Source organism: Passer montanus, unplaced genomic scaffold, assembly GCF_014805655.1.
Source record: "Passer montanus isolate IOZ18808 unplaced genomic scaffold, ASM1480565v1 scaffold21, whole genome shotgun sequence".
NCBI classification, from domain to species: domain Eukaryota; kingdom Metazoa; phylum Chordata; class Aves; order Passeriformes; family Passeridae; genus Passer; species Passer montanus.
Window position 1 is genome coordinate 216,650 of NW_024366703.1, and position 17,568 is coordinate 234,217.

At 46.6% G+C, this 17,568-nt stretch overlaps 1 protein-coding gene across 2 annotated transcripts; it reads left to right on the plus strand.

The window, feature by feature from the left end:
- Positions 1–156: 156 nt before the first annotated feature.
- Positions 157–12,614, plus strand: ELOVL3 (ELOVL fatty acid elongase 3). 2 transcript variants are annotated; one of them, XM_039709186.1, is made up of 4 exons: positions 157–289; positions 9,372–9,503; positions 10,711–10,862; positions 11,449–12,614. In XM_039709186.1, exons 1-4 carry the CDS (start codon positions 231–233, stop codon positions 11,868–11,870), a joined length of 765 nt encoding a protein of 254 aa, XP_039565120.1. In that variant the 5' UTR covers positions 157–230; the 3' UTR covers positions 11,871–12,614. The 2 variants fall into 2 exon arrangements, with proteins under 2 accessions (XP_039565120.1, XP_039565119.1); XM_039709185.1 differs by lacking the exon at positions 157–289 and adding an exon at positions 8,522–8,636.
- The last annotated feature ends 4,954 nt before the right edge of the window (positions 12,615–17,568 follow it).

Genomic DNA, 17,568 nt, shown 5'->3' on the forward strand with positions numbered 1-17,568 from the left:
ATAGTAGGAATGGCTGTGTAGCAATGTTTTTAAGGAAGACTTTTTAATTATTTTTTAGTGAAATATCTGTGCTAGCGCTATAGCAATGCTGTTGTTGACTAATGTAATCCTGTCTCCTTTGAATCCTACTCTCTGTGGTGTCCATAGTAGGAATGGCTGTGTAGCAATGTTTTTAAAGAAGATTTTTTAATTATTTTTAGTGAAATATCTGCGCTAGTGCTATAGCAGTGATGTTGTTGACTAACCTAATCCTGTCTCCTTTGAACTCAGTTATAAGAGTTTCTATAAGGTAAGTTGTTCCAAGATCAAACCATGTGCTGATGTAAAACTCAGCTATTTTAGTAAAGAGCTTTGCAGAGTTGAGTTTTCTTTGATTATTAGCAATCCTGGAAAACCAGAGGGATCCTGCGTGAGTGGGAAGAGATAAGTGTGGTTATAGCAATATGCAGAACCATGTATCTGTAGTTCAAAGGAAGTTGGTTTTGAGAAAGCCAAGATAACCCAAGGAAGGTTGGAAGAGTTATTGAAAGCAGAATGGTAAGGTTCACAAGGGCAATGGAAACCCCACATAGGTAATGTTTGCTTTTAGAAAAGTACATCAATAAACAGAAAAACAATATCCAAAGCATTCTTGAAAACAACACAGATTAGCCTCTGTATCTTGCTGGGGAAAAAAAGAAAAAACCACAATATTACACATTCTGCAAATTGTAAACCCTGTGTTATAATGCCAACAGAGTTCAACAGATGCTTTGGATGGAGCTGAGCTTCAGCGCCCTTCCTGCAAAGCTTTGGGTAAGGTCATCTGTCAGTTCAGGCAGTGGTAATACTGGATTTTGGGCTCTAGGCAAGGAAGTATTAAAGGCTATGCCCTGAATCACCCATGATCTACATGGACTGTCATTAAGAACAGTCTTTTTAAAAGCTAAACTAACTGGAAAGGAAGGTTGAATTGCTAATTTTTATTAAAACTAAACTAAAAAGCTTGGCAAGAATAAAAGACAAAACTGGTAAAAGCTGATCTAAAAAACCCTGCCTGTGTGGATTATGAAGTGGGGAGGAACCGAAGAAACAACTGCAGGCCTTTTGGGCAGCGTGGAGACACCTTTGGCAATTGGGTGTTTGGATTACATCCTGTCCACCTTCTGTCAGGACTGCTCAGTAGCAAAAGAAGTGAGCACCTCTACTGTAAGAAGAGGTTGGGTCTGATCAGGGAAGTTGCATTACAGTAAGTTTTGTAACAAATCAGTTGGAAAAATCCCAAATGCCAAAAAAGCTTGAAGATTCTTCTCCTTGCAGGTCATACCTTGCTAACCAAGGAGTCCTCTAACTGCATTAGTTCTGATCTGGGTAAAGGAGTGTGGGTTCTCACTACCAGGGCTTTCCAAAGATGTTCCAAATGGGGTTCTGCAAAAAGAGGCAAGTAACTGGTGGTAGCAATCCAAGCTTTACTGGGGATCAAATTAGTCTCCAGACAAAACCAAGTAGAATGAATGCTGATTAGTTTAGTGTTGTTAAAAGGCAGAAACAAGCACTTTCTGCTGGAATAGCATTTTAGTCCCACTTCTGTAGCCAGGGCATTCTACAAAGCAAAGTGCTAAGTTTTGGTTTTGTGGTCTCAATGTTGTCTGGGATTGGCAAATTTACTTGGACTCTGCAGTCTTGATAGACTTCAACCAGAGGAAAGAGGTGATGTTCTGTGCATGTCTGGTGTTGGTGTAACTTCTGCTAACTATGACAGCAGATGATCCAACTGGGGGCTGGAGCACAAGAATGATTAAATGGAGAGGGGCCAACATAAAGCCATTGACAAAGTCTGGGTGTGAATGACTCTGGGGCAATTTTGCTTATTTTATCAAAGCAGAAGGTGCTTTGTATTTTGAGAATGCAGGGTGGAGAGCTCTTACACACCGTGATCAGTGTAGGCAACAGCTTGCATTGGCAATTTCATCAATGCAATAATGTTGTTATTGTCATGTGGTTTATTTTACTCTGATTTAAGGTACAGGACCAGTTCTTGTTGAGAAATGCTGAATGTTTGTACAAAGTCTCTCTCTAAAGAACGCTTCAGAAAACCCAAATAGGTATGTGCATGAATGCTTATGGGTGTTCTTAAAGTCTGCCTGAGCTTTGACACTTCTGTGATAAAGGCATAGTTGATTGGGTTGTTCAAAGGACACCTTTGATCTTAATCAGAAGTAATCCAATTGGATTTTTGTACATGCATTGGTTCTCTGCTAATCTCAGGTTTTCTGGATTCTGTATATGTATCCAACTATTGTTTTCCAAACAGATCTTGAAGACATAACTCTAGGTAAAAACCCAGCTGCCCACTCAAAGTACTTGTTTTAATCAGTTTCCAAACAGCAGTGGGCCTACTTACAGACTTTAGAGAGCAAAAGGATTCATAAATTATAGGGTTTTGACAAAAGAGCTGCTTAGAGGTGATTTGCATCATGGATGTTTTACATGGCATTTGTAACCCTTAGCTTAGAGTTGATAGCATTCTCATGAAGGGTCATTGAAGATTATGACATCTTTGGGTTAATAGCTCCTGCTGTCACCACCATTTTGTTTACCCCTTAGGATGTTTAACTCTTAGCTCCTTTGTTATTTTTTTATTTAAAGATCTTTCAAAGTGGTTAGAGCAACTAGGTCAGAGAGCAAAAAATAACTTGGCCACTAGTAAGGACTCCAAGTAGTCCCTTCTGAGAGGCCTCATATTCCCATTGCTTTGGGTCTTTTTTCATGCTTGGAAAACACTGTCTTGCATGGCAGAGGGAAGACAGACACATCTAGTGTGTTCCCCAAAAGGCATCTTTAAAAGTATGTATGTATGCATGCATGAAGGGACAATACTTGTCTTGCCCTATGCAAAATTGTTCTCAAATGCCCAAATTTCTTGATCATCACACGCATCCTTGAGAAGGACCGTGCCCAAACACTGTAGAATGAAGGTCTGACACAGATACAAGGGCTGCTGATTATGGCTGTATTTTGCCAGGGTACAAACAAGAGATGCTGTTGCTGAGCTGTGTCTCTTAATCGTCTCTAGTCAAACGTCATGCAGGAAGCTGCAAGGAAGGATTGTTTCCTCTCATACCGTGCAGTTGTTAAACCCCAAACTATTTGTACCAGCCTGCTTGGGTGACTCTTGCAAGGCAATGAAACTCATCTGAGGCTGGGGAAGTGGAAGGAAGACACATGGACTGCTTGCAAACAGCAGGGGATCCTCTCTTCACCCTGGGCCCGAGGGCATGTTTCCCCAGGAGAGGACAGCTAACACCTCCAGGCAGTCAAACCTCCTGCCTGCTCTTGCTTTCAGCTCTCTGTTCAGGAGGTGATGCCTCCCTGCACTTTTGCAGTGTTTGCTCCCCTCTAATGGCCAAAGATCTGAGACCACCTTGGTGGAGACGTTGGTGTCACAGGCTGTGGTGGCTGATGCCAGAGGGTGCCCTGTGCTGGCAGACCTGTGAGGCATCGAGCCTCATGTGCAGGCACGCTCACCATTGCCCAGCACTGGGATGGGGTCTCCCACAGCTTCTCCTGCAGCTCTGATTGCAGGTGTTTATCCCTGTGTTCCCTTACACCTCCAAAGGAATGCACCTGTGCCTTGGTGGCTGAGAGAAACGGTTGTAGGTAAACTAAACAAAGCAAGGCAGTGAAGGCAAATCAGTAAATTTGCACAGGTCTTAGTCCTCCCTGAGTCAGTGTCTCCTGCCTACCTCCCAACACTTTGCCTCTGATACTTGCACTGCAACTCTTTCTTCTCCTTGGAACAAGTGATGCCAACTGCCTGGGTTTTACCCAAGCCAGCTATTAATAATCTTCTGCAGACTGGTTGTTATGAAGCCTCAATCTTTGCAAAAATTTGTGTGCTTGAGGCTTTGGTTTTCAAATAGCTATGCTATTTATTGTGCTGCATTACTTGCTCTTGCCCTTTCTAAACAAAAGCTTTTCAGAGCTGCCCACTTACGAAGTGTGAGAAAATGTAAATAATATCTCATTTTGCATCAGCTTGTGTATCCAGGGGTTATCATAGAATGGTTTGGAAGGGACCCATCATACAGTCCCAGCCCCTCTGAAATTAGTAGGTACATCTTTGTTACATCAGCTTGCTGAGAGCCCCATTCAGCCTTGCATGTTTTGAGAGACAGGACATCTACCATCTCTCTGGACAATTTGTTCCACAGTTTCACCACTTGTGTGGGCATAAGTTTTGTGTTAGCTGAGTGTAAGCTTCACACCTCAGGGTAACTCCCCCAGCACTTTATGTCAACTTCTTTGCTGCAATATCTGTTAAAACTAGGCTGCTTTCCAAAGTTAGGGAATCAATCAGGAGAGAATGTTTGTTTCCATATCCTTACAATTTCTTCTTACCTATTAAACCTAATTAAAACAAACTGCAATATATGTAAAATCATGCCTTACCTGCCATGCCACTTCTGTTGGTGCCAAAGGAGTTAAAAGATACTTTGATCAAAACCACAAAGATTGTTCCCTGATAGTGTGGTCAGTCTGGTGAAAAAGCTGCCCTGGGAGGTCCCATATATGAAGTCATATTCTCTTCAGTCAGGAGTGTCATATGGAATCAGGTCATTATCCTAAGCTTGGATGAAAGCTTGCGGTGCTTGTGCAAGGAGATTCCTCCATGGCTTTCACTGCTCTGATGTGCAAATCACAAGTAACAATCACAGACAGTACAACAAACTGATTTGGAGGTGGTTATGTGCAATAGCCTTGTCTCCTGGGCAAAAAAACCCTCTCTGTGCTCTGCACTGGTGAGGCAGTGTAACTCAGGCCAGCAAGGCCCAGCTTGGTGAGGCTGACTCTGTGTGTGCTCTTGTCCTGCAGAATGTCAGGTGTCTCATATTTAAGGGCAATCTGAACCTGCATATTACACCCAGAACTATTTTTTTTTTTAAATCAGCAGCTCTGCCTCCTTGTTTCGCTGTCCCCACCTGTGTGGATCTGGCAGGTAGCCGGTGGTAGTACAGTGACAGTCACCTAGCCAACAGGCACTTGAAGGCTTTAGCGACCACATTGCTTCTGGCCCATGGTGTTATAATGTTTTGCCCCATTCTAGTTATTGTAGCTGCTCTCTTGACTCCTGCCACTATGTTTAAGTCCTACAGACTTCTCTGTGTCATCTTTTTTTGTGCTGCTTGCTATGGAAGTGGTTGATCTGTGAGGCTAGGGAGCTGAAATACTTGCTGTCCTTTATCTTTTGGGTTTGTTAATTTGTAGTATTCTTCAAAAAGAGATTATGCACTCTGTCTTTCTAGAAATCAATTCCTGTGCTTTGGATCGTACCAGGATTTGGCATGTTGTTACTCATTTTGAATGGTGCCTGCAGTCTTTCACAAATATCTTCATTCTCTCAAGTCTTGACAGGAGGCAAATGTGGTATCTACTACCCAAGTAGTCTACTTGTTGTTTACTGTTCTGTTACAGGAAATTAATTTTAAGACTTGGGATTAAAAATGTTATATTTTTGCAAAAATCAATTTTCTTGTACTCTTGATCACAGGGCAAATAAGATGTAGGTGATGCTCAGTCACCACATCAGAAACTACTTCTCTCTTCACATGTATTGGTGAAAAAGTGAATCTTTACTAGAAAACTAAAACTCTTATTGAAAATAGCAATTTAATCTTTAAGTGAGAATTTAATCTATTTGGGTCTACCTCAAAGAAGAATTATTTCTGGAATGCTGTAGAAGCAGTCTAATGGGACCCAGCTCTCCATAAGGATCCACATGTTATTTCATGGTCCTCACAAAATTGTCCTTTCTCTTTGAGGTCCTACCTAGCCATTTTGGACTCAAAATAAAGGCATGGAGGCTTCTGTTCCATAGGGTCTCTGTCTCCTTCCCACTCAGCTGGAGGACAGAAGAATGAAGTTCTCCTCTCCCACTGAATCAGGACTGCAGCCCTGATGTTCCTGCTCTGTGAAGTCTTGCTGGGGCTCCACTTCCTCACCTGCACTGGCTGAGTTCTGTGCAATTCACTGTGATGTGTGAAAATAAGCTCATCTGTATATTCATGTGTTGCTCTGATGTCTATATTGCATGTCAGCTGCTAAAGCCTTCTGAGTCCAGCAGTGTTTCTGAGCAGTGCCAGTGACCAGGCACTGGGCTTGGCAGCTCTCTCCATGCTAATCCACCCAGATCCAGCAGGGCAGACAGATGTATTGACAGCAGGGAGAAAAGAGGATAACAACGGTGTCACAACTGCATCTGGATTGTGCAGGTGAGCCTTCAGTCTGCGACAAAGCCTGCCTTATTAAGCAAGAAATGTGTGCCAGAGGATGCTAAGAGCCTCACCCCTGCTATCTGCTTCTGTTCTTTACATGTGTTCCCATCTGCCAAGGAGACACTTGGGGAGGGTTTCCAGCTGCCTGCTCAGGTGGTACCAAAGAGCTGCAGTGTCATGAGCTGCTCCTGTAACTGTACATGCCACCACCTAAGGGATGGATGGACAGACCTGCCCTAGGAGAGGCATTGCTCTTGTTCATGTGGCATGAAACAGTTTCAAAATGAAAACTTTACTGAACCTAAAACTAGATTAGGAATAAGAAATTATGTCAATATCAGGATGTTTTCTACTCAGCAAATCCAACTCATCCTTGCATCTCCCAACAGGTATTTTTCTCTTCTTCTATGGTGAGCTGCCTGCTCAGGTGGTACCAAAGAGCTGCAGTGTCATGAGCTGCTCCTGTAACTGTACATGCCACCACCTAAGGGATGGATGGACAGACCTGCCCTAGGAGAGGCATTGCTCTTGTTCATGTGGCATGAAACAGTTTCAAAATGAAAACTTTACTGAACCTAAAACTAGATTAGGAATAAGAAATTATGTCAATATCAGGATGTTTTCTACTCAGCTAATCCAACTCATTCTTGCATCTCCCAACAGGTATTTAAAGGTTTTCTTCTCTTCTTGTATGGTATCTTATGTAAAGGAGGCCTTGTTTAACAGTTGCTAAAGCATAGGTCAAAAAAGCAGGTATTTTGTACTTGTAGTGCATCAAATAGCTAACGACTATACTCCATCTAAGAACAGTGACTCCACAGACAATATGCAGGTAAGTCAGCAACAGTGAAACCATTGTCAAGATCATACAGAGGGATAAATTTGTAAGGCTCCCAACATGGCTTTGCTGCTGAATAATAAGAATGAACATTGACTGGTATGCATTAGAAGTGCAAAAAGTTTGTGTTACTGTGCTGCCTCTTCTCTGCTCTTACCCTTGGCTTTATTGGTGGTTGCACCTGTTCTTGTGGTGTGCAGAAGCCCTTGCAACAGATGGAAGTTTCCTCCAGCATGTACCTGAATATTCTGCCCGATGATGCTACTGCCCAAAGTAGGTGATAAAAGATGAAAGACTCAAGTGACCCAAGAATGCAGACTGCACAATCCCTGACCTGCAGTCCTCTGGAAGGGGAAGGACATCCTTGGTGCTGGAAACACTAAGGAGAGAGCTGTGCAAGGCACAGTGGGAGCTCATGCTATGTACAGGGTGTTTTCCCAGTGTGGGGTATGGTAAAACCACTGCTGCTGACATGTGCAAGCTGAACTTTCCACAGATACATGCAAATGCTCTGCAAAATGGAGAGTGTAAGTCAGGGGTGGTGCAAAAATCACCAAGGGATTTTAATTCCTACATGTCGAATTCTTTCCTGATTTTCTCACACTACTACATTGTCAAATACAGAGAAAATGGTAGATGCCCAATTCCTAGAAGAGTTCAAGGCCTGGCTGGATAAGGCTTTGGGCTGCTTGGTGTAGTGAAAGATGTTCCTCCCTGTGACAAAGGGATTTGAATTAGGTGATCTTTAAGGTCCCTTTCCAACCAAAGCATTCTACAATCCTATGAAATGTCTCACCTAGGCAAATGTTCTCCTGTTTGAAGAGGCAGCAGTTAAGCAGATGACTTGTGCACAGGCGCAGTGATGCCTGCATGAAGCAAACCCCTTCCTAGTCTGTGAGCTTTGCAGGGTGCAGGTGTTGCACCTGTGTAAAGACATGGCACTTGGGAGAGACACCAGGATAAGCGACCAGAGGGTGCAATGAGGCATGCTGCATTCAGGGGGTTTTGACTGTGCTGGAGCAATTTTCAGCTGCAGGAACTTCAGTAGGAGATTATCCAGAACCCATCTAGTCTCCAGCAGCTGCCAGATGCTTCAGTCTATGGTGAAGAAGGCACAACAGTTAACTGCAGTCAGGGTAATGGAATTTCTACCTGCTGCTGGTGACAGTGTTGGAATCACCTTGCCCATCTGCTGAGGGATGAGCTGGGCTGGATGGGGAACGGGAGGACCTCCCGGTCAGCCTGCCTGGGTGACCAGAGCCTCCCCGCTCCTTACCCAGCACAAGGAGTGGGAGGCTCCGGTTCCCCGTCGGACCGGGCGGCTCCCGGTCCCGCCTCCCGCCGCGGTGCGAGGTTGGGGCGGAGCGCATTCCCTGGACTATATCCACCGTGAAGCGTGCGGGAGTCACTCGTTTCGCGTCGCTCCCGGGGATGCTGAATATGGAAGCGAACATTGACCCGTCGGAGCTGCAGCCGCTGGGGGAGTATGACTTCGAGAAGAACTTTAATCACGGGGCAGCCAGGAAATGGATGGAGGAGAATTGGTGAGGGGAGAGGAACAGGACAAGAGGTTGTTGACCTGGTGCATTCCAGACCTGAGGTAGCCCTATCGGGTCCTGCTGCTTTTAGCAGAGCAAGTGTGAGGATCTTCAGTTCCGAGGAGGAGAAGACTGGGGGTCTCTAGTTGCATACCTGAGGCTGTGGAGGATGGGGTGCAGCAGTACATGTGCAGAGCAAACAGTGGTGCAGGTGGGGCTGCAGCTCATAGGGAGACGGTGATGTGGCAGGAGGGCAAAGAGCATCCGCGGACGGCCACTGGAGCCCTTGCACTGCCAAATAGGGTACTCAGCCCTGCCATGCTGCACTAATGCCTTGGAATGTGTGGGATAAAACACAGGGCACTTGGGGTTCCAGCTGACATGAAACTGGCCTTTTTAGACATCCTGTGCTTGTAGAGTCTCACATGTAAAGGGATAAGATGATGCATTGATGTGTTTGCTTTGGATCCTGCTCACAGGCTACCAGAACCTGCCTCATCCCACCAAAGGCTTGTGGATGTAGTCTCCATGATGTAGCAGTTCACTTTCTTTTGTGCAGTCCCCAGGGTTCTTGCTTACTTAGTGTCAGGGCAGGCTTTCTTGTGACTGAACCCAACTTTAACATGAGAATGGGAGATCTTTTGTTTCTTGCTGAGAGTACTTTGCTGGGGTTACAGAACTCTGGGTAAAAATAGGTCAATTTGGGTCTTTTCCTGACTGTTCCCTCTTCTCTACTTGCAGGCAAAAGTCTTTAATTTTTTCTGTTATTTATGTGGTCGTGATATTTGGAATCCAGCATTTCATGAAGGAACGGAGACCCTTCAAACTGCGGGGACCACTGGTCCTCTGGTCCTTCAGCCTGGCTTTGTTCAGGTAAGAGCCTTTGTTAAATCTGGAGACAGCTGTAGACCCTTCCTCAGAACTGGACTGATGCAAAGTTCTGGTTATCCACTGCATCACTAGGGAAATACATTAAATTTTTCCTCTTGAAGGCCCTTTCCAACTAGGGGAGTGACCTGCTTATACAACTCATTTATTTCTCACCAGAAATATTTCAGCAAGAATGAGATGCAAAAGGATCTCTGGGGAGAGTGCTTGAAAATCATTTGTGGGTAGATTTGAATGTGAAGCCTGCAAGAGCAGACATCTTCCCTCATTCAAAGGGTGCCTGCCAACTGAAAGTTTGATTTGAGGTCTATTTATCTTTAAAATTTAGATTTCGTTCTCTTCCCCTACCCACCCCCCGGCTCCCCCATTTCTTTAATCCTGTTGTGTAGGAAGTGGGGAAAATTCTGCTGCACTCACAGAAGCACAAAAAATTAAACTAAAATGCGCTTTCAAACTGTCCAGTCTTATTGAATAGTTTCCTGCAGTGGCCATGAAAATGTTTCGGCCCATGCTCTGTATTTAAACTAGCATGTGTCAATTTTAGAAAATTCCCCTCATCTCCACAACTTTTTCTGTCTGTTTGGTGGGACAGAGAAAAACTAGACTACTGCTTCTGTAACTCAAATTGGCTTTGACAAGGTCAAAGGGACACTGGTTGTCCTCTGTCAGGGCAGAGTATGGCAGTGGTCTGTAAAATCACAAGTTGTGGGAGAGGGGAGGTCAGGGGATAGCTGTTTATGGTCTGTTCAAAGACAAACTTGTGCTAATGAAATAGGTTGATAACAAAGAAAAAGTGGTATTTCTTCTCATAAGCTGTAGGATTTGCCTGCCACAGCAGATTATAAGTGCTCCCTGTCCCCTGGGCCCATGTCAAAAGGCAGGACATCAGGAAAGTCCTCCATTCCTCATCAGGTGGGGCAGCTTTTGCTCAAGTGCCTCTTCAAGCAGTGGAAGCAGGGGGTGCTTCCCTGAGGGGAGCACTCTTCGATGCTGTTTTGTCTTGCAGGAATAGATTTTAAATCCTGGCTAAAACTTGTTAGGAAGTCTAAGAAGGCAAAGGTCTGTTTAAATGTCTCTGAGATTGACCTGAGCATCAAGATGGAGTCAACTAAATATCCATGGGTGCAGAGCTGTCAGAGGCTATGTTGAGGCCCTGGGCACAGTGTTCAGCTCTCCTCTGGTTTTCTTGCAGTCTCATTGGAGCCTATCGGATCTGGAAGCAGATGGCCTTCCTCCTCCTTACCAAGGGATTTAAGCAATCAGTGTGTAGTCAATCTTTTTATGTCCACCCTGTTACCAAGCTTTGGATATATCTATTTGCACTGAGCAAACTCATTGAAATGGGTGAGTCTGAAACTTCTCCTTATCCTGTGTGTTTATAATTGCTTTGCTTTTACAAGCAGATTTTTCTTTTAGCGGTCTCTGTCCAAGTGTTACTTGGAGAAAAGGGTTGCTTAGCCTTGCATGTGTCACTCGTTTTCTTGCTACCTATTGCTCAACTCAGATGATATGCTGGCTCTCCACGGGGTTGCAGCCTGATGTTACTGTTTGAGTTTGATCCCCAGGCTGGACTAGGCAATTCTGCACTGGAACAACTGTGGCGAGGGGGCAGCAGGCAGGCAGGGAGGGCTGGGCTTTCCACACAGCTTTCATGAAAAGAAGTAAAGAGGAGTCAGTTGGAAATGCAGTGCAGGTAGATCTGGGAAAGCAAGCCTGGGGCAAGAGGCTCCTATACTCCAAACATGCCAGAAGATAGGGTGCCTAAATGGTGCTCTTCAATACAGATGATTTCAGTGGGAACCTAGGCTTTGGTGGGATCAAACCACGTAATGGCTTCAGCATTGAAGCTTGCTTGGTCTGTTTCATGTGAAAACCTGTGCAAGGGCTGTGCTTTCACCTGACTAATGATATACCTCTTCCCCAACCCCAGGTGACACTCTGTTCATTGTTCTCCGGAAAAAGAAGCTCATCTTCCTCCACTGGTACCACCATATGGCCACAACAATTTTATCCTGGTATGGCTATAAGATTATGGCAGCTGGGGCAGGGTGGAACACAGCCTTAAACCTCAGTATCCACTTTGTGATGTACTTGTACTACGCTGTGGCAGCCATGGGCATCCGGGTACCCCACTCCATCACCAGGCTAATCACCATTTCACAGATCGTGCAGATTACAGGATTTGTAATAATGAACATCTTTATCTTCTTCTGGAAGGACGATAAGCTCTGCCAAACTTCCTGGCCACTGTTTCTCCTTTCATCGAGCTTGTATACCACTTTATTGGCCCTCTTCCTCAACTTCTTTGTGAAAACTTACCTGAGTCGCATCCAGAAATCAAAGTGGAATTAAAACCAAGGGATGGAAGAAGAGATTGGGATGGAAGTGGGGAGAGAGGGAGAGGAAAAAGAGAAACTTTTTGCTTCTGTCTGGAGCCTAAGTGGCTGATGGGATGGGTGTGATGGGGTTTAGGAAGAGATCACTGTGGGTAACAGCCTTCAGAGTGACTTGCACATTGGCCTTTGGTGTATCTGCCTCACAGTGGGTGGCATGCCAGAGTGAGGTGCAGGTTGTGGCAGGCTGGTAACAGGAGAAAGGGGAAGAGGCTGGGGTCTGAAAACCTCAGGGCTGTGGTTCTGCTTTTCCTTCTTTGCATCACTTGGGTTTGCTTTGTGCCTCACTTCCTTCCTGGGGACTGATAGAATCCTGCATGCACCAAAACTCTCCTTGGAAAAAAGGTAGGGAAACTCCTCTCACAGCAGTGAGGACAGCAGTACTGTCCTCTCCATGGTCTCCAGTTTTGGGGAAGAACAGAGCTCAAACCTGTTCTTCCCCAAAGCTGCTACTCTGCAGGGAAGCCCTAATAGATTGCTGGTGGGAACAGCACTGAAATGGAAAACTCCTGCTCTTTTTTTAAGGTTTTGTAGGGAAGGGATCTCTCTTGGGCTCTCTCTTCTCCTCTGTGATGCAAGGAACTGAATCCCATGAACTTTAATGGCTGTTACCTGTGGTGTGCTTCTTGTACAATATTAACCCACCTATTTAATTTGACTAGCTACTGCCTCAAACCCTAAAAGATGAGCAGGGTCCAGCTCTGTCCTGTCTGTCCTGCAGTGTGTCAGGCATTGCCAATGGTTCCAGTCCATGGCCAATCTCATGGGCTGGGGACAGAAGGGTCCCAGAGTCAACTCTGTCATCTGCCACTGGGTGATGTGTTAAACAACTAATAAATACTGTCATGTATGGATTGATTGATTTCTTTGATGCCTTTTTCATACCTGACCTCTGTACAGAACTGTGAGAGGAATGCTGCCTTCTCTACCTTGATACTGTGTCTTCCTGAGGGTTAGTGATGTGTCCAGCAGGCTGTCCCTCTGTGCTTCCCCCTTCTGCAGTCATCAGCTGGTCATGCTGCCTGAGCGCCCTTTGCTCACCACCAGGGATCTAGAAGTGAGAGAGAGATGATTAAAAAAATCAGACTGTTGTTTTACCATCTGAAATGAGCATGTCACTGTGCTTCATGAAGCCAAGATGTGCCTCAGAGCCTGAGTTTGAGGGTCTGAGCCTCTGGGTGGGTGTTGGCTCCTACCTGGTGAATGAGTTTTGACCTTTTGAAGCAGTGGACTGGAAAGTTGCCACATGGCAGTGGGCTGCACTTCCAATGCTGGGAAATGTCAGGGAAGGCTGGACAAGGCTGTTGCCAAGGGCTCCTGTTCTGGACTTTGCAACATGTTGGAAAGTGGCATAACAGCACCTTCCCCAGCTGTGGGAAAGGCAGGAGCAGCCAGCTGAAGGGTTGGGGAATAGGAATAAACTGGTTTCCACATTAAGGTCTCTTTAGAGAGGGCATGGTGAACATATGGGAGTAATGGGGTGGTCTCTCTCCTGCATAGTGCTGCTTGGGGCACAGCTGTGGTCCTGGTGAAGCAGCTGCCAGCTCTCCTAACTTCTACAGGTGCCCCAGGCATGCTCCCTCAGCTGTGTCCAGCATCTGTGCCAACACACAGAAACACAGAATCATCAGGGCTGGAAGAGACCTTTGAGATCAAGTCCAAGCATCCACCCAGCACTACCACTGTGACCCCTCAACCACTAAATCACATTACAGCAGCACCAGATTCTGATGCCTCTTAAACACCTCTGGGAACCACATTCCTGGGCAACCTGTTCCAATGCCTGACCACCTTAACAGTGAAAACCTGTCTAATATCTAATCTGAGTCTCCCCTGTCTCAGCTCTAGGCCATTTCCTCTTGTCCTCTCTGTGGGCAGAGCAAAAGAGACCAGTCCCCAGTCTTCCCTGTATCCTCCCTTCAGGCAGTTGTAGGGAGCGATGAGGTCCCCCTGAGCCGGGAGTAGATGGAGCTCCAGGTTGCGAGAGCCGGAGAAGCTGGGCTGGGGAGCGGGCTGGGGGCGAGGGGGGCGGTTTTACCCCGGGGCTCTCTCGGTGTCACGGCGGTGCGGAGCTCTCCCCGGGGCTCTCTCGGTGTCACGGCCGTGGGGAGCTCTGCCCGGGCCTCTCTCGGTGTCACGGCCGGAGCGCGGCACGCCCTGCAGCCCGCCGCTAGGCGGCGGCGCCGCCCGCGCTGAGGGCGCTGCTCGCGCTGAGGGCCGGGTCCTGTCGGGCCGGGTCCTGTCGGGCCGGGTCCTGTCGGGCCGGGCCCGCACCGCGACGGCAGCGGGCCTTGAACGGGACTGGGACCGAGGTTAGAGCCGCCCTCACGGCTGTGGACCTGTCTGAGCCCAGCTTTCACCGTACAGCAGCGGCCCGGAGGTCGCGCCCACCCCGAGCTTCGGGGCTCTGTTGGCAGCACGCAGCGAGCAAGAGGAGCGGGAGCGTCCTGCGCTGTGCGAGCGGGACACGGAGCGCGGACGGCGCCGCGCTGCTCTGCGCTGAGCGAAGAGCCGAGGGCGGCTGCTGAGGGCACCCAGCGTCGGGGCGCTCTGCGTGAGCCTTCAGACACAGCTGCGGGGCAGTGCGGAGCACAGGCGTGCGGGTGATGGGGGCTAAAGTCTGGCCTAGAGAGAGAAGAGTGAAAGGAGGACTATTTAGACAAACGGGAGTTTTTCAGACCCTCTCGCTGTGGTGAACCTAGCACAAAGCTATCCCAGAATTAGTCACTGGGGACTAATCTATGAGAATTCCCACAGAATTTCCCCCTCTTCAAAATGGGGACTGGGGCCAAAAGCCAGGAACTGCTTGCAGTTAAATCCCCCCTCAAAAAAACCATAAAAAACCTCTGCAAACAAACAAAAAACCCTGCCAAAAAAACAGTCAAAATGGGGACTGGGGCCAAAAGCCAGGAACTGCTCGCAGTTAAATCCCCCCTCAAAAAAACCATAAAAAACCCCTGCAAACAAACAAAAAACCCCGCTAAAAAACCAGAAAACTCCACAAAAAAACCCCAAAAAAAAAAACACCAAAAAACCCCAAAACCCACAAAAAACAAACAAACAAAACCCCACAACAACAGCAAAAAAACACAAAACCAAGCCAAACAAAAAACCCCAAACAAACCAAAACAAAAACAAAAATTCCAAACAAATAAAAAACTGGATAAAATAATCTCACTATGTATAAACAATGGAGATGAGCAGGAGCTATGTGAACACATCAAGAACAGAATCTGGTCAAAATAATTCAATTTTCCTCTCTCATAGGGTAAGGGCATGGTGACGGAGAGCTTCGGCTGCCAGGCAAGTGGCTTTTAAGAATGATCTAGATGGGATTTGGGTAGGTACAAAACCCACTAGGTAATTATACCCAGACAGTTATCCACAGTTCACTGTTGAAAAGGAAAGGTCTGTTGAGTGAAATTCAGGGACATCTGGTTTTGCTCAGCACTTCCTTTAATGATCTCCTAGATGGGATTTGGGTAGGTACAAAACCCACTAGGTAATTATACGCAGACAGTTATCCACAGTTCACTGTTAAAAAGGAAAGGGTCTGTTGAGTAAAATTCAGGGACATCTGTTGTGGGTCTGGTTTTGCTCAGCACCTCCTTTAATGATCTGGGTGTTGGAGGAGAATGTGCACTTGCTAAATCTGCACATTAGGAAGCATTCAACAACAAAGTTATTTATCTAACAGGTCTCCAGAATAAATGGAATCCTGCTAAAAATCGTGTGCTTGGGGTGGCAATATCAACAAGAAACACCTGGAGAGGTTCTGGGTGCTTGTGAGAGAGAAATCCTGGGCAAGGGCTGTAGAGCACCTGCTGTGTTTGTGCTGGACCAGAGAGCATCATGTCCGAGTCCTGGCCCCGTGGGGAAGAAGCTGAATGTGAGAGGCTGAACTGGCTTAGCTGAACCAGGAAGGCAGGTGGCATTTGTCAGACAGGAGACATCTCCCAGAGTGCTCTGCCGCCAGCTTGCTCAGTTAGTTATTTGCTGTTGGCCAGCAAAGCTTTTATGGTTTCCCCCATGGTTGTGTCAGTTGTTAGGTACCATTGTACAAAGTGCTCTCAGCTCAGAGCTGGTGTGTGGTTTGCCATCTGGTTTGGATCCTACATGGTGCAATACCTCTGACTGCAGAAACAGACCCCACCATCTTCTCCATACAGCATGGGAAAGAAAAACTCGAGGCAACTAGCCAGGCTGCAGAGCCACTGGCCACATGTACCAGTTACCTTGTGTGCTACTGAGTCTGTCCTGCTGTGGTCTGGAGTAATGTTAATTTCAATGACTGCATCAAAAACCTCAGCCGAAAAATCAGGACCCAAACTAGGATTTGACTTTTCCCCGCTGGCTCCCAGAGGAGATAATGAGAACCATGTGCTAGAGCTGGCCTTCTGTTTGGCATAGTTGGACATATCTTTAATCCACTGAATCTTGTAACAGTCAGCAGCCAAGTCTTGTGCTGTGTCCCCCAGCCAAACATCATCTTCTCTGTGGAACAAGTAGAGGACCTCCACAATCATCAGAGCAGCACAGAGAACCAGCAAGCACAGGGTGGAGGTGCAGTGTGTGTGGAAAAGGAGGAGGGGAAAGACCGAGTGTGTAAAGAGATCAGCTCTTCATCAAGGCAATAGGAGAGGATTGTGGCACCACCTGTCTTGGGTTACCAGGGAGAAAAGATGGACTCTGCTATGAGCTGGGCTCAGTGGAGGACAGGGTATTACAGAGAAGCCCAGCCCTTCTTTCTTCCCTTAGATGGAAGAGTCGTGTTGGAGAAGGGAGTTAAGAACAGCAGCACCAAGATGAGGTGTGTATGAATCTACATCAACAGCATTTGTGCCCAGCAGCAAGGTAGGATCCAGGTTAAAATGAAACGTATGGTCTGGGATGTACTGTGTTTATAGTTTATATGTTTACACTTGATCTTTGAACCCTTTCACTGGAAGGTGTTTCAGTGCAGGATATCTTGGCTCCCAGATTTTGGATTAGCTCAGAGCAAAGAATAATCTGTTACAGTGAGGGTAGAGCTGACACTTGTGACTGCTTTCAGCATCTGCTCACAAATACCTTCAGAAGCAACTGAGCTGTGGAAGAGGCTTTGGCAGAAACTGAGCAGTTTATGTGCTTGGTTTGTGAGAGACCTCTTACAGTGTCCTAGTGAGGATCCATTCTTAGCAAAGAATTTGCTTTCTCTCTGCATGCTGACAACATTGCATAGCATGGGTTATATCAGATTTGCCTGTCCTGTTCTTCCTGGTATGACAGTTTGTTGTAAAGATATTTTAGGGCTGTTTTTTTCTATCTAAAGAGGAAAGTAAAGTATTGGAGTTGTGTTTTCCCTTGGAGCTTGTGCTTGATGAATGGAAAGGCGATTGCATTGGATAGAGATGCCCTGGTCCCCTGCTGTATGTGGAGCTTCCTTGGGCCCTCAGAGGGATCTGCTGCCTCCCTCTGCACTGGCTGAAGCAGCAGCTTTTCCAGGTGCCTGTACAGCTTAAGAGGGCCATCTCTGTTCTGCAGCTTTCCCAACAGAGGCTGAGCAGGACAGGCTGCTGCACCTGCCACCTGCCCTGGGGACCACTGTTCAGAGCCAGAGTACCAGGGGGAACTCCCCTGCCCTGAGCTGTGGGAGCCCAAAGGCTCTGGCCCCATCC